Here is a 16,363-nt window from a genome sequence, read left to right on the forward strand (position 1 = left end):
CCCATATTAATGGTGGGGAAAGAGACCAGATCAGACCGGCAGGTTGTAAGAGAAGGTATCCCCTGGCGCACACCATGTTATTACAGAATGTACTGTGTACAGTGGTAAAAGCAACTCAAAATTGAAATCCAGCAGGTTGAGATCCTGGTTATGGAAATGCAGTGTTGGCAAAATCTGACTTCTGCCACTGATTGGTCAGGTTCACACGGCATGAGGGAACTGACCAGCCAGTTCTATAACCTCACTAGCAGAACTTTAGCTCTAAAGTTGGGGGGAAATAAGTATGTACATAAAGTATTTACTACAATGCTTGATGCATATTAAACAGTAAATAATTAACTTGCCTGTGGTCCCTAATGCAGAGTTTCTGGGAACAAGGGTGAGAAAAAAACTCTCTAGAGTAAAAAATCTCTTTCATGATGCCTCCAAAAGTAGGTGATGGTTTCATCATCTGACTTCAGTGGGTTTGGGGTGAGGTGAGAGATCAAATGTTTTCCAAGTACTAAAGAGAACCAACCCACTCCATTCCATTACTCTCAGACCTAGCCATGCCCTCCATGGGGAACCCGGAAATCATTCCCAACACTGGAAATACCCTACACCCCCGTTGCCAGCAGGGCCTTCATGCTCATGTTATCTTGACAATCAAGACCCCGGGTCCCCTCACCTCCAGGAACCGAGAGATGTCCCGCTTGTCGCCAACCTTCATGGCCACCACGTTCTCAAACATCCAGAAGAAAGGCCGGTCTTCACCCTCCTTGGGGCGTGTGTAATTCAGCAGGTGGTAGAACTCAAAGAAGAGCCGGCCTGTGCCCTCTGAGCCCACAAAAGAAAACGGCAGAGCCAGGTTCAAAACGTTCAGCCCACCCCTCCATATTGAGACCAATTGGTTCCCAATGACCAGCTAAGGCTGATGCCTTACTGTCCCTTCTCCCTGCCACCCTCTGCAATGACAGGCATCAGCACTGCAGTACTCATTTGTATCTCTGGGGACTGGGGAGTCACAATGAGGCATGAACAGAGACAACAGGTAAGTTTGGCCAGAAGCTAACAGCTCCTTCTCAGGCCACTCCTCCTGGACCAGCACTCAGGGGACATAGGGTCTCTTGGGGCCACGGGAAAGAAGGGATGCTCACCATACAGGCCTTTCCTGGCAGGGTTCACATTTGAGAGATCATTGCATGGGCTTCCACCAATCACCAAGTCAAAGGGGCCCCATTCTTCAATCTGCAAGAGAAAAACAGTCAGGGATGGGGGTGAGGATGGAGAGGTGAACAGCCTGGGTTCCAGGTAACCAGCTAGAAGAAAACCCACTTCTAGGTCTTGCTTGGTCATTTCAGTCTCCCAACTCCACTTTTGACCCAAGAAAACCAAATGCTCAGGACATGCTAAGATCTAAATCATTCTGAATGATTTCCAAGTTGTGGGTTTAACACTACAGCTTGATGGAACCAAACCTTCTCTTCTGCCACAACCCCCGGCATGGAGAAGGTGGCAACGTGGCTGTGAGGACACGGGGGGCTCAGGGAGTGGAGGAAGAGGGGGGCTGCCCTCACGTTTTTCTTTGTGATATTCCTGACGTCGTTCACATATTTGATATTGCCCTCATGCTTAACAGTTCCAACGGCGATGGACTCTTCACACACTTCGGAGGCGACATATTTCTCCACTTTGATGCCCAATTCTTTGAGGACCAAGTACCCTGTTTGGTGGGGGGGGTGTCGAGGGGGAGAGAAAAGACGTCAGGGTTGTCCTGCCGAGGGCCCCTCCTTTCAGTTACTCTAAGCCATCTCCAGAACTCAGACCAGACACAGCAAGGCCATGGCAGTCCTCAAGTGGACCCCTGCAGATGGCAGGGTCTAACCTTAACTGCACACTGGGCCCCCCAGGCTCTCTGCGGAGTTTCATGAAGAAAATATGTATGTATAACTGGTATAGCCCACTGGCAGCATTTATTAAAGCTGACAGGCACATAGCCAAGGCCCCCCATCTACCGCCCCAGCAGAGTCAGATACATGAATGGGTATCTTCTCCAAAACCATGCTGAGAAAAAAAAGCTTTAAAAGCTGTCAGTGTTTTAGGCAGGTGGACAGTGGTGAACAAATAGAAGTACATGCTAAGTGCACAGCAACTCATTCTCACTGCTTCCTGCTCTAGTAAAAGGGAAATGTTCCTAACAATTCATCACAGGGCAGTTCTGACAATTAAATGAGTTAAATCAGGCAAAGTGCCCAGGGGCAAACATGCATGTCGGCTATGCTTATTCTATACATGGGAAACCTAGAGGAAACGGGAGGGAACCAAGATTAGAGATGTTAGGAGGAGAGTTGCCCAATTAATAATCTCCAATATATCTATGCTTATGGAACGGAAAATAATTTTCCAAAATTCCTGTACATAATAAAAAATAAAATGCAGGGGCTAAAATATCCATGCCTTTAAAAAGGACCAAAAGAGGACCAGGTGGGTGAAATGGTGGAGAGGTTTGAGGAGAGAAACAAGGAGCCAGTGGATTTCTCAGAACAGGTGACCAACAGGTACTTCCCAGGGGTCTTTCTTGACACTGACAATGGACACCTGGATCAGGTGAGCATTCCCAGGTGAACTCCTAACTCACCTGTCGCAATTCCGTCAAACAGGGACAAGACTCGAATGGGTCGCCTTCGGTTTGCGGGAATCGCAGGGTATAACTTGGGGGCTTCCTGCCAGGTTAAATAAAGAGGTCATGGAGGTCAAGGTGTGGGTGTGGGGAGGGGGACTCAAGCTCTGGGAAGAGGAAGGGCTGGCCTTCCTCTGAGGGACACAAGCCCTGAGCTCTGCCCTTTTTTTGCTGGGATGCCCTGGGGAGCTTTGGCACAGATGGCCCTTCCACCCTTAGACACGGAACAGATGAGGCTCTGACACGGGTGCAAAGTCACCCACAAAAAGACATGTGCTCCTCCATGAACTTGCAGCCCAGGAAAAGCCATATATGCCCACTAAGACTTGGGAGTAGGTCCCAGCCTTCCCTCCCCTCTGCAGTTCCACTAAGACTAAGTAAGGCGGGGTCAGTTCCATCCCTATTTCTTCAGCAGGCCCTTGAAAAAGCCAAGCCAAGAAGGAGGGGAGGGAAGAACACTGGAGCCGCCTGGGAAGTGCACACGGGACAATTAATTAGCCGGGGCTCCAGTCTGAGGCTCTCAGACGCTCCTCCGTACAGCGGAGCTTTGTTTCTGTGAACTCCATGCACTAGGGCGGGTGCCAGGCTTACGTAGTCGAGCCCCGGGTCGCTGGTGAAGAAGGCCTGCAGGCGCACACTCCAGTCCTTGCGGCGCCGCAGGACGCCATGGCAGCGCTGGGGCAGGCACATGTAGCAGCTCCAGGGCTCCTGCAGCTTGGCGTCCGCCGCCGTGCCCGGGCCCACCAGCACCTCCAGGCACTCCACGCAGAAGCACCTGCGCCGGGTGGCGGGGAGGAGGGGTGGCCGTCATCAGGCGGCTCTCCTGCGAGCCCCACCCTCCCCACGGGGCTGGCGTGTGCTGGCTGAAACCCTCTCGGGCCCCCAGTTGCCCCTCCCCATGGGCAGCAAGGCCCTGTGTGCGATCTCTCCCTGGAAACCTGGGCACCCTCGGTCCACAGGCAGCTCTGCGGATCCTTCTCTAGCCCGCTCCCTGCCTTTCTTCAACCCATCCCGACATCCCAGTTCTACTTCAGGGACATAGAACCTTCAAGGACGGGCCCCCACAGATATAATACTGGCTCCGCGCCCCGTCCCCAGGTCAGCGAGGCTCCAGTCCCCGTGCTCACCGGCAGCAGCTCGTGTTGCTGCAAAGGAGCAGCTCGCGGCCCTCGCAGCACACGGTGCAGTAGGACTGGTAGCCGTCGTCATCGTACATGTAGAACAGCTCAAGGAACCGGTCCTGGCAGCCAGAGAGAAATGCCTGTGAAATCGGAGACCAGGGACCTCCAGGCCCCGCTCGCTTGCTCACTGGCAGAGGCCCTAGGACGCAGCCACAGAACAGGTCACGGGCGGCCTGGTGCTCTTTACAGGGACAACTGGCTGGGGTCTGCGGGGCACCTCCCCTTGGAGTGAAGGGTGGGGCGATCGGCCCCACTAGAGCCTTCCCTACCGCCTACACGCAGGTGCTTTATTCTAGGGAAGTGCAGGGAAGTTGAGAAGAAGGGAAGCGGCAGGAAAGTCCAGGGTGGGGATTGGTCTTACCCGGCATGTCTGGCAGAGTCCACCCTCAAAGAGAGGGTGGAAGGACACGGGATTTTTCCTACCACAGGACAAACAGCTATCTGTAAGAAAGACAGGGATGCACCTTGTGGCAATGACAGCCCCAAGATCAGCTGCTGAAGCCTTGTGTCTCGTTGTTCTTATTTACTCCACGTTAGCAATATGCCAAAGATTCTTCACAATTTGTTCCTTTGACTGTGCTTCAAAGTTGCCATCTCTGTTCCAGAGATGGAGAGGCTAAATCGACAGCTCCAAGCAGAAGGTCCCACAAGACAGGCAAAGGTCTGACCCAGAAATGGGGGGGCAGGGTGGTACCCACAGAACAGAACAAGGAGCAGCTGTGCCAGCAGAGGAACCAAGCTTGGAGGGTCTGGTATGAAAAATCTTTAAAGACTCTTTACAGGCTGGGACTTTTGGAGAATTTGTGGTGATGCCGGTTTGCCTGTTGTCTCATCATGATAGGACTTGCCCGTGACCAATCCTACACAGAGCCGTGGCTGTAATTTCAGAGCCCGGGTCCTTTTACTATAGGCTATCCTGTCCCTTCACATCAGCAGGTCTTACTGATCTACATCACTGACCAGGTGGACCGGGCCTGCAAAATAAATACCAAGCACCCCCTGCCAGGAAGCAGACAGATGAAGGAGTCTTGGGGGATAGGAGGATCATGGGTCCGGGTTCCCAGAATCAAAAGGGCCTGCTCCAATTGGGGCTCCCTGGGTCAACAGCTCTGTTGTTTTCCTACCCAGCACTGACTAACCACTTAATATTTGTTGACTAAAGGACATTGGGCTGAGGAAGCAATAGACAGCTGTCCTCACACATTCCGAGTTCCATTAGATGTGTACTGGGCAGTTTCAATTCCAGCAGAATTCCCAGCCAGGGCAAAGAACCAGAGTTGGCTTTGAGAGTGACAGTGGTGAAGTGTGTCTGCCTTTCACCTCAAAGCCAGTTGCAGTGCTTGTTCAGGGGGCTCACGAGGCCACAGATCATGGTTTCAGGTTTTGGGCTCTCCTGGCCCAAGCATCCTTATTTCCATTCTGTCCCCAGGCACACTTCCTGCTCACTGATCTTAGGAATCAGCCTCAGTGAAAATCAGGCAACTCATTCTAAGTAGCATCTAAGTAAGATGTCCACGCCTCGACCTGAGGTCAACGCAGAGTTGGGGGTGGACCTCTGCAGGGCAGACCAGCAGGCCTGGAGCACAGGCTGGGAGCACTACTCAGGCAGGGAAGCCAGCCAGGGATAGGGCCTTACCTTCGAGATTGCTCTTGTTGTTGGAAACATCCGAAGCCATTTGCTCTGTTGAGAAAAGAGAAGGTGTGAGATGAGGTCGGGGAGCCTCTTACTCATCATCTACGCCCTTGCTGAGTGGTCCTCACTACCTGCCCACTTCCACTTGAGGATGGACCGTCCCCCAGCCTCCTTGCCCCACAATCACCTCGACTCTGGTCCTCCTCTCCTCGGTCTTTGCCATTGTTATAACAATTTGTCTTGAGGCGCTTGGCTGGGGGGCAGTAGTCAGAGGTGGTGGAGTCCTCAGCTGTGCGTCTTCGCGTCTTGTTCTCTGTGAAAGGTGAGGAGAAAGCAGCCATGGCTGGGTGGGAGGAGGGTGCTGGGAGGACGGGACCCTACTTGCTGTGCCTGGGTGCCAGCTGCATCTGGCCATGACATGAGTCTACCCTGGGTGTCTCAGGCCCCTCTATGGAAAATTTGCATGAGGACGTAATTTAAAACTCCTCACGCAGCTAACCCACGTACAGGGTCTTCAACAGCTGTAGTTGCAAAATACATGCTCTAGACCCAGCACAAAGAGAATCAGGCACAGCTCAGTCTACAGATGAAACCCTGACACTGTCTATGATCCCCAATGAGCTGATAGCCACATGTAGCTACTGAGAACGGGCAATGCCACTTGTATGACTGAGGAACTGCATTTTACATTTAACTTCTACATGAATTTAAAAACTGCAATTGATCCAATTTCTAATGAGAATTTAGCATCCAAATTGAGATGTTCTAAGACACATCAAAAACGAGATATTGAAAATAGGACTAAAAGGTCATGTAAAATATCTTAATTTTTTTATACTGACTGTTGGAAATGGTAAAATGTTGGAAATAGATTAAGTGTATGATCAATATTAATTTTACTCTTTTTTTAAGCTTCTTAATGTGTCTACTAGAAAACATTTAATTATATTAGGTGGCTACTGTTTATATGTCTATAAATTCCATTGTATTTTTATTCAATCTATATAGTATAATCTATAAGGGACATGGTTAAGTTTGACTCTGACCCTAGGAGAGAAAATTACACAGCCATTAAAAATCATAAGGACTCTTTAGTGAGAAAATGACATTTAACAGTGCTTATACGATAAATATTGAGAAATAAAGGGAAAGCAGGAATCCAACCAGTGTACAGAAAGAGCTGGAAGGACGTGCACACCCAAAAATATTGCCCTGGAGGGCAGCTGTGAAGGTTGGAGTGAAGGGGCAGGGGTAAGAGTTCAGGTTGACTTTTAACAGATTTGATTCTTTTCCAGTGACCACTGTGTATGCAAAGAAATTGAAAAAAAGTGCAGAGAAAATAGTGCATAGTCAAAAGATGGGGAGGGAATACCGTGCTTCCTTGCTTCTAAGTTCCTACTGCCTGCACGACGAACCTTCGACTTATTAACCACTTTTGGCGGGGAGGGACAAAACAAAACAGAAAACACTGCGTTAAATATAAGGATTATAAGACAAATCCTGGATTTCTGGAGAGTGACAACAAGAAACCACAGATCCCTAATAATGGGGGAAATGCAATATTGGTCAACATGAGGATAGATGATGCCCCTTTCTGAATGGAGATGACTTATAGATTTTGGGTGTTTGTGGGGTTTTTTTTAAAACACATTCCAAGTTTTCTCCAATATGCAGAGCTTAATTATTTTTTCCTTTTAAAAAAAGGTGCTAGTGAAGATTCCATCTTGACTCTGTTTACTCAAGCTTTAAGAACAGATTCAGGGAGGCGCAAGAGGGAAGCGATATGGAGATATATGTATACATATAGCTGATTCACTTTGTTATAGAGCAGAAACTAACACAACATTGTAAAGCAATTATACTCCAATAAAGATGTAAAAAAATTAAAAAATAAATAAAAAACAAAGAACAGATTCAATCCCGGTTATATGTACTTGACCTTTTGGCAGGAAAGTGTCCAGTGAAACTAGAAAAGGCTAGGCTGTTGGAAAAAACTAACTAAACTAAGGAGCCAGCCAGGGCTGACTGGCTACTGTAAAGCCGGGGTGGGATGAGAGGCAGCAGGGGGTGACTGCATCTCCCCAGGATGCTCCCACCAGCGGCAGCAGGGGTGCTGCCACAGGGAGCCATTCCCACCTGGTTGCCTGTTGTTGGGTTTGAGGCCCTCGATCCCGGTGGGTTTAAAGCCCCCATGGGCCCACTCCAACATGGGCTTCAGCTGATCCTCCAGTGAGTCTCCAGGGCTGCTGGGGAAGGTTTTGCCAGCCCGTATCCTGGCTTTCTGCCGAGATAGAGAGAGAATCTGATGAAGAGGAGGGGCGGGTGCTTGCCTGGCCCCACCCAGGGATGCCCCTTGCTGGGGCCTGCATTCCCCTTTACACTGGGCCTTTTAAAGCCAGACAGCTGTCCTGAGCTGTGGTATGTGACAGCGAGGAATGGCCTGTGCAGGGACAGGCCATGGGGGGAGCCTTAAGTCTCCCCACACAGGCACCAGATATGATCTCTTCCCTGTAGGGAACTGGAGTGGTCAGCTCCCTCTCGAGGGCAGAGGATCAGAATTAGCTGTGTCACTTTTTAGCTATAGGAGAAGCATCAGCCAGCACTGTCTCATGGCCTCTGAGAAAGCTCCAGGTTTCTTGTTTTATTTCCCTAATGAAGGTGTGGAGGTGTTAAGTCCTATTTCAGAAGCACCAGGACTTACATGTCTAATTAAGCACAGAGCTTGTCTCATAAATGCTGGACAGAGGACACTGATCTTTTCAGTTGCAAGTCAAGGTAGAGGAAGGACAGAGCCTGACGGATCCCACAGACAAGGGGAGGAAGCAGCTGACCCTCAGCAGCTGCCCAGTCTTGGCCCTGAACCACAAGCTCTGGAAAAGCTTGCTCACTGATTCGAATATCGCCTCCTACTTCCCAGGGCTCCTCCTTCCTCGTTCAGGGGGCAATTCAGACGGAGACCAGCGGGGAGCTGGGGTAGCACTGGGAAATCATGGGCAGTCTCAAATCCCTTCCTTCCCTTCCCAGCACGGCCTGTCAGGCCACTGTCTTTTAACCTCCCTCCTCCCTGCTTGCCCCGGTCCCCTCCAACCCATCCTCGGCCACACTGAGGCCTGAGTTGGCTTTCTGTATGTTTCTTGCTTTAACCCCATTCTTGGGGCCAGGCCCTAGCCACCCACCACCATGTTACCTCCAGAGCGTGGTACATGGCCTTCCTGTAAGAGACCAGCTTATTGAAGGTCGCCAGGTTAAAGTGGTGGCTGAACAACCCCAAGGCCACCAACTTATCTGCTGGTATCTAGAAGAGAAAGCCATCATCAACATTCACCTACAGCCTGTGTCTTGGGTGCCCTGGGTTTCTCATGAGCTTATTCCTGGGGATCAGGTTCACAGATATTTTCAGAGCAAATGACTTTCATGATCCCTGGTGTGACCCCCTTGCAGCTCAGTCTTGAAATTCACCATGGATGCTCCAAGTTTAGGGGTTTTGCACATGTTCTTTCCTCCTTCGTGAGCATGACAAATAGCTGTGATTACTATTTACTGTCTACTTACTTTAGCCTTTTATTGAGCTAATGGATGTGTTTAGAGAACAGTGCCTGGCACAGAGTAAGCTCTTTTTAGTAATCATGAATTGTTAATACAAGAATTCCACTGGCGCTAAAGATCCATATTCTATAAGTCTCATCCCCAAGTCCCCAGGCCATGCATGAACCACTTGGGTTGCCAATTATGAGATGAAACTGGGCGTTCAGGTTTCAGAGCTGACAAGACATGTGATATTTCATTCTCCCCAGTGCTGGCACTCATGCTCCCCTCTCAATCTCTAAGCCCAACCACCCATAGGGGTGTTGCCACTACTGGTGAGAAGGAACTGGGATTCAACACAGTTGTGCATGGAAATGCAAGTGCTACCCCAATGCCAAACTGCTTCAATACAGCAAGCGGCCTAAGCACCAGGCCCCGTATTGCAATCCCATCCCATAATGCTAACATAAAAGCATCTTAAATATTAGCATCAGACGCAGTCTTGCTAAGTCTTGCTAAGCACATTTTATGTCTCACTGGGCCAAAGCAATTACAAACACTCCATGTTTTTTTTCATTTCATTGCACACAAGTCATCGCCCTGCAATTAGATGCTTCAGGGAGAGAACAGGCCCAGGACATTCGTCCTTCAGCTCCCTCTGCTGGCCAAGGAGGACCTCTGTATGCAGACTCTCCCCACCAGGGAGACTCCAGGTCATATTATTCTTGCCCTTTGAGAACTTCAATGTGTTAATGGCAAATGGCCCAATTTATGGGAAAACCAAAATCTCAACTTGAGGCCAAGTCCCACAGATGTACTAGCTGGTCCTTCATTCCCACACCTGCCTCCACCCCAGCCCACTTGTTCTGCTGTTCCTCACCTAACCTCTGGACACATTGAGGGATGCACTAAGCACAACATCACAGGAAAAGTATTGTTTGCCACATTCTAATCAAAACCTGGAGGTCTACGAAGGTGTCTTCAAAAGGTGTAAGAATCAAAATAGCCTGATTCATCCCCAACATAGACTCTCATCAAGAAAGATGAGTATTACAACAGGACAACTTTCAAAAATCTATGTACATGAAAAGAAGCCAGACACAAAACAGTACATATTATATTACCTACATAAGTTTGTGTATAATCCAAACTAGTCTATAGTGATAGAAATCAGAACAGCGGTCACCTATGGGGGTGGTGTGTACAGGGAACGTACTGCAGAGGTCGAAATGTTCTATATTTGGGTTGAGATATTGTTTACATATGTGCATACATTTTTGAAAATTCATTGAATCATAGATCATTTAAGATCTATGCACTGCACTGTAAGCAAATTTTTATCTTAATAAAGTATTTTAAAATATATATATATATGTATATACAAAAGGTGAGCTTTAAATGGCTAATATCAATAATCAAGAAACACTGAAATCACCACTCAAAGAACTTTTCCATAACTGTCAACAGGTGACCCTGGATCCATCTCTAAGCCCAGCCAGGGATGTCTCTGCCCCTAGGACTAAATGACTGAGTCAGACACCCCTTCCTGTCTCTTCCAGGCTTCTCCACTGGAATACTTTGAGGGTATCTTCCCGGGTGGCCACTCCTGCCCCTCAGAATCCATACTGGTGACTTTGCCACAGAGAAATAGACCAACAGAGCCCAGGTGGCCATGGATCCAGAGCTCTGGGCCTGTGTGAGCCAATGAGCAAGGGAAGTTTTTGTCCTCCTTTTGGACACACAGAGTCACAGAGTCTCATCCATCTGCAGAAAGCAGGCCGTTATCTTAAAAGGCAACTGTAAAAGGAAGGGACGGAAAACACTGTGGGTCTGCAAGCCCATGAAAGCTCGCCCTGCCCTGGACTCACCTCGGAGAACTTGCCATCGCCAAACCACTGAACCCACCGCATGCCAGACATTGCCTGACGCTTGGAGGTGGCCTTCCAGGACACCACCATGGCAGGCCACCAGGAGAAACCCTTGATCTTTCCCCATACGAGATCCCCTATTCCAAACTCTTTCCCGTCCTGCAAGAAAAACCACATGAAGGAATTGCAATGAGACAGACCAGTTGGGCCAAGGAAAAACCCTGCCTGTCCCACTGACCCCGATGGCAACTGCCTCGGAGTCCAACACAGGGCTTCCTGCAAGTGCAGGCAGAGTTCCTCAGGAAATTCCCTACCTCCAACACTTCCTGGTTGAAAATTCAGCGAGAATGGCTTGAAAATGAGGGGCAGAGCATGGGCAGGTTTGGTTGTTTGACAGGAACATGGGGTTTTTTATATTGGATCTATAATATGTAACCTGTAACATGTAACCTAGTATCTGGAAAGATATTAACTGAAAACTCACAGGAAGTAAGATCAGAGTAAAAAACCTGGATATTCCCACCACAGGCCATCAAATGGGATATTACAAAGCCATTAAAATGCAAAAAAAAAAAAAAAAATTTGGCCACTTGCACATAAAAACTTGCCATAAAAGGTGAGATGCCCATGGAATCATGCAGTTTATTAAAATGTATCTATAAGATCTACTCTGGGACTTCCCTGGTGGCGCAGTGGTTGGGAGTCCGCCTGCCAATGCAGGGGACACGGGTTCGAGCCCTGGTCCAGGATGATCCCACATGCTGCGGAGCAACTGGGACCATGTGCCACAGCTGCTGAGCCTGCACTCTAGAGCCCGCGAGCCACAACTACTGACCCTGTATGTCACAATTACTGAAGCCCGTGTGCCTCGAGCCCAAGGTCCGCAACGGGAGGGGCCACAACAGTGACAAATCCGTGCACCGCAGCAAAGCGTGGCCCCCGCTCGCCGCAAATAAAGAAAGCCCCCATGCATCAGTGAAGACTCAATGCAGCCAAAAATAAAAAAATTAATTTTAAAAAAAAGATCTACTCTGAAGTCATGTACATGGAAAAAAGGATTTCTACATGATATGTGTACATACATATACACATGCATATGTAGCAAAGCCTGAGTGAAACCAACAAGCTCAACTGGTTAATTATGAACAACCCTAGACGGATTACACAATACAATGGATTATAGACATGAAAAGTGAGGCAACTCCAGTTCCTAATAAGGGAAAGAAGCAGATCAACAATTGTATATGTAAACATGATGAACAGAATTATGAATTATGTATACAAGGTATATATATTTCTAGGTACAAAGATATCATGTTCAGAAAATCAGTAATCCGATGGTAAACTAATCTGGTGCTTGAGTTATGTCTAGGAGATAAGGATATAGCAAGGACCATGTTGCATATGAAAAATGTACTTGGCAAATGAATTCAAATATTATGATAAAAGTGACAAAAACCGTAGTAAGTTACCTCTGGGTAAGTGTTCCCTTTTCCCTATATTCAGCCCTTCCCCAGTGGTACCTGATACTCAGTGCTATCTGCATCTCTGCCCTCTGCATCCACCTGCGGGGACTCCATGCTCTCCTGCTGGCTGTCCTGGGCCTGGCGGGCATAAGGCGTACTGCTGCTCTGGGGCACCACATCATCATCTGTGAGGTCAATAGTGAGGTAGGGGCTGGCAGGGGACAGCCATGGTGTGCCTGCAGATGATCCTGTCCGCCGCCTCAGGGACTGTGGACAAAAGGACACATAGCTTGGGCCACAGCAGACCAGGTGGGTGACCAGAGACCAGTGGTACCCCCAATGGCTTCCCAAGCAAGCAGAAGTGAAGCAGAGTGAAGACGTAAGTTAATGAAACAGAGACCACCAAGGATGGTTTTCCAGGAACAAGTAAGTGTCCCTTAACTGGCGAGAGAAAGCAACTTCCTTAAGGACAAGGACAGAATCAAGAACCAAGTCAGGATAACGAGTGATGCTCAGAGAGGGCTCCCTGGTGCCCAGCCTTGCAACAGGAGTCGAGAGTTGCTGTAACCCGTGGGGTTGCCTCAAGAGAGTCACTGAAGATACTAAGGAGACAAGACAGTTCTGGAATCAGCGGTTTGAGCTTTTTCCGAGGAGGAGTAAGAACCCAGTCAACAGGCAATTCTTGCATTCCCACCACGGTTCCATCCAGGGATCAGGCCAGGAGAGAAGTCATCAGGCTTAGGAAGAGCTTACCCAGCACCCAGGAGAGAAAGGAAAAGTAAGACCCTGAAAGGATGATAAGTGTGAAGAAAGGAAGCAGGTTATACAGCGGCCACTTTCCGTGGTGTGGTGAGAGGGGCAGATCTTCCAGTTAGAGACTGGGGGCAGGGGTCTGAGCGTCCGGGGAACCAACCCTGGTAGCTGAGAATTCCACGGGGGACTCGTCCACGTGGTTGCGGCCCTGCCGGCCTCGGGTGGAACGTGGGGAGGGCCTGTGCCTCTCCCGGCTGGAGGTACTGTTGTTATTTCGGGTTCGGACCTGGAAGCAAGAGAGGATAAGCACGAGGCCTTTGGTGAATGGAGGCTGGGGTCTTAGACAGGGGGCCCAGAGGACTGGGCTTGAGAGGCAGCCTCAGGCCAACAGAAGTGAACAAGGTGCTCTAGCAGGAAGGGATTCTGGACTGGTCACTTCCCACCCAGAAACTCCCCACTTTGTGGGATAAGGGATCAGGGTGGCCAGCAGGGCTGCCTGACAATCTACAGCAGGTCCCACTCTGCCTGGCACAGCTGAAACTGGCACCTGCAAATGGAATTGAAAAATAAAGTCCAAGTTTACTCTCAAATCAAACACTTTTCTTTTCCAAAAGCATTATTACTATTGTTGCATTCCTCCCAAAGGTACTGGATCATCAAGACGGATGAGAAGCCCTTATGCTTCCTTCTCAAAAATGGCATGAACTTGGGTGTTGCAGACCTGTGTTCAAATCCTGCACACAAGAGTTAATGTTTAACCTTGAGTAAACTACCGGCGTCTTCTGTCACCTGTAAAAAAATGGGATGATACACATCACATGGGTGAGATTATCAACTGCACCTGCCATGGTCACCAAGTGTCAGCCTGCTTTCTAACAGGCTGGGTGACCATGAGCAGTAAGTGCCTTCCCATTTCCAGATTTTAAGTCACAGAATCCACCTGCAGAAGCGACTCCCAAAGGTAACTGGCAGTTGAATCATCCACCTGCAAGCTATCACCCTTGGGCACTTCTTAGAGTGCTTCCCAAAAAAGTAAGAGAACTGCCACGTGAAAACCTTCACAATGATAATTCATAAGCTTTGCTATCATTTTCCAATTTCAAAACATTTGTTCAAAGTTCCCCCAGGGAGATCCTGGACAAGGTTTTTAATGCAGGCTGATGTGTGGTGGAAGTGCCTTGGCTTAGGGCTGGCACTTACAGCTGGGCTTTCTGGCCGAGTCCTGGTTTCACGGAAGAGTTTTGGCATCACTGGAGTGTCGGAGCCATCTCCATCTTCCCCTTCGCCATCTCCATCGCCCGTCAGATCCTTTACAAATGAAACATTATGAATTTTAGGATGTCATATAACCAAAATAGTTTTAAAATGAAGAGCCACTCATATAGAAAACAATCATAATATTGGTCTGAGTGACTTTAAAAGATTTTCAACCTCATTTTGTTCAAAAAATGTTTTGCAATGGCTTACCACATGATCATGAATTCAAGAGAAACCTTGGTGGAATTAGAAAACCAAAGAAATGGTGTCAATGCAAAGTGCATCGTGAAGCCTTCCGTGCCCACACCATGGTTAGTCTAGCTTGCTGTGCGCAGCAGGGAGACCTGGTCAATCTCCACGATTAACAGTGTCTGGGAGAAATCATAGGCTCAAGGAAGATGCTTCTTGATACAGTGACCAAGAAGAAATGGCGCCAATCCTGTGTCAAGTGCATGTCCCATACTGCACACCAAACCCAACAAAAACTGAGCATGAGAACCAGAGCAGTGGTGAGTGGCTCGAGGTCTGGCCGGAGTGTTAAGAACTTGACTTTCACTTGCCAACTAAGGCCTCGAGTGAGTCCGTTCCTCTCTTTAAAATTGGTACAACGGTTCTTCCCTTATAAGGGAAGAACAGGCTTATAGTGAGAATCAAATAATGCACGCTTGCCCACGGCAGGGCACAGAGGAAGTCCTCAGAGACTAAAACAGCTGTTCTGAGCCTCTGATCCAGCACTGTCCCTTCCCAATTCCCCACACAGCTCTCACTCCTCATCATCTGGGTGCCCACTTGTTGTCCTCCATGAGGATAAGAGAAGCTGTATGAGGGTAGGTTTTCATTGGTCCACAACTTTTGTCCATGACTTTGTCCCAATGCCTGACACTGGTTGCTTGAAAAAGTAACCGAATTGACAAAACTAATATGATTAATAGGAAAACAGAAGGCGTAAATGATGTCAGGAGTGAAAAAAACATGGAAAAACTATAACTTGGAAAAAACTAATCAAGCAGAAACACTGATATTGCAACAAGTTGTAAAAGATATTTCAGTGGTTGTTGAAAATACACTAAAACAAGCCAGGCAAATTCTTTCCAATGTGAAAAAAAAATCCTTGAGGCCACATGGCCACACAACCTTGTTATCAAACCAGACACAGATATATTACAAGAAATAAATCATACATTCATTTTACTCATGAATAGATGCTAAAGTACATCCAATTTAAAACATACCACGAGCAAGTTGGACTCATTCCAGGAATAAAAGGACAGCTTGCTACAGTAGAAATTTATCAATGTAATTGATCATCCAGATTGAGAAAAAAATAATTTCAAAAACTTGGCAAATAACAGCAGCAAATGGCATCCTAAGTGAGGTTGCTGGAAGTCTTCTGTGTGCCTAGCAATGTTCAAATTTCTCATTCAACAAGTATTTACTGGGGACCAATTTAAGTGGGCCTCAGGTTCCCTATTTGATGCAAACCAAAGAGAATTCCCCTGAATCACAAAAAGTGAGAGTGGAGCGGGTACCTGAGTATAACTTAGCAGGCTGGAGACCTCCCTCTTGGATAGTCGTGAGCTTGATCTGCGGCCTGTGGAGGAAAGAACCAAAGTCTGTTGAGGAAGGGGCAGCTGCCAGGTTGTCCTGGTCTCTTCTCTGGGCTGTGGCCTGGGGTCTCCCTAAACCCAGTGGCATCTTCAGGGGTTAACTCCTAACCCCTCGGGACCCATAGTCCCCTCAATGTATTAGTAAAGCAACAGGACCCAAGGCCTGCATGAAATAGAACCCGAAACACTACTGAAGGTACTCCTGACACGTTCCTTCCAGAACTGTGCTGCCCCAGTCAGTGGTCACGAACTCCACTTAAATGAGCATTCCAGTGCCTGCCATCGCAGCCACTTTAAGTGCTCACATGTGGCTCCTGGCTGTTGTAGTGAACAATGCAGAAACAGAACACTTTCACCCTCTGGAAAGTGCTATTGGACAGCACAATTTGAGGAGTTCTCAACAGCAGGATGGGA

The 16,363-nt window shown here is 48.3% G+C and overlaps 1 protein-coding gene across 8 annotated transcripts in view; it reads right to left on the reverse strand.

Annotated features, from left to right (window-relative positions):
- Nucleotides 1-16,363, reverse strand: part of DNMT3B (DNA methyltransferase 3 beta) — a 36,553-nt gene that overhangs the window by 6,533 nt on the left and 13,657 nt on the right. For 5 of the 8 annotated variants that reach the window (XM_061210246.1, XM_061210245.1, XM_061210243.1 and 2 more), the window contains exons 3-18: nucleotides 15,872-15,933; nucleotides 14,286-14,393; nucleotides 13,246-13,371; nucleotides 12,390-12,599; nucleotides 10,867-11,025; nucleotides 8,661-8,768; nucleotides 7,610-7,754; nucleotides 5,661-5,786; nucleotides 5,477-5,521; nucleotides 4,202-4,281; nucleotides 3,787-3,899; nucleotides 3,251-3,434; nucleotides 2,618-2,702; nucleotides 1,557-1,702; nucleotides 1,137-1,227; nucleotides 668-816 (exon numbers count right to left, since the gene is read on the reverse strand). In XM_061210246.1, the coding sequence (XP_061066229.1) occupies nucleotides 668-816; nucleotides 1,137-1,227; nucleotides 1,557-1,702; nucleotides 2,618-2,702; nucleotides 3,251-3,434; nucleotides 3,787-3,899; nucleotides 4,202-4,281; nucleotides 5,477-5,521; nucleotides 5,661-5,786; nucleotides 7,610-7,754; nucleotides 8,661-8,768; nucleotides 10,867-11,025; nucleotides 12,390-12,599; nucleotides 13,246-13,371; nucleotides 14,286-14,393; nucleotides 15,872-15,933 (1,937 nt within the window). The remainder of the gene's footprint in view (nucleotides 1-667; nucleotides 817-1,136; nucleotides 1,228-1,556; nucleotides 1,703-2,617; nucleotides 2,703-3,250; nucleotides 3,435-3,786; nucleotides 3,900-4,201; nucleotides 4,282-5,476; nucleotides 5,522-5,660; nucleotides 5,787-7,609; nucleotides 7,755-8,660; nucleotides 8,769-10,866; nucleotides 11,026-12,389; nucleotides 12,600-13,245; nucleotides 13,372-14,285; nucleotides 14,394-15,871; nucleotides 15,934-16,363) is intronic. The other 3 variants (XM_061210244.1, XM_061210241.1, XM_061210240.1) reach the window with 1 other exon arrangement.

Source organism: Eubalaena glacialis, chromosome 13 (genome assembly GCF_028564815.1).
Source record: "Eubalaena glacialis isolate mEubGla1 chromosome 13, mEubGla1.1.hap2.+ XY, whole genome shotgun sequence".
Taxonomy (NCBI): Eukaryota; Metazoa; Chordata; class Mammalia; order Artiodactyla; family Balaenidae; genus Eubalaena; species Eubalaena glacialis.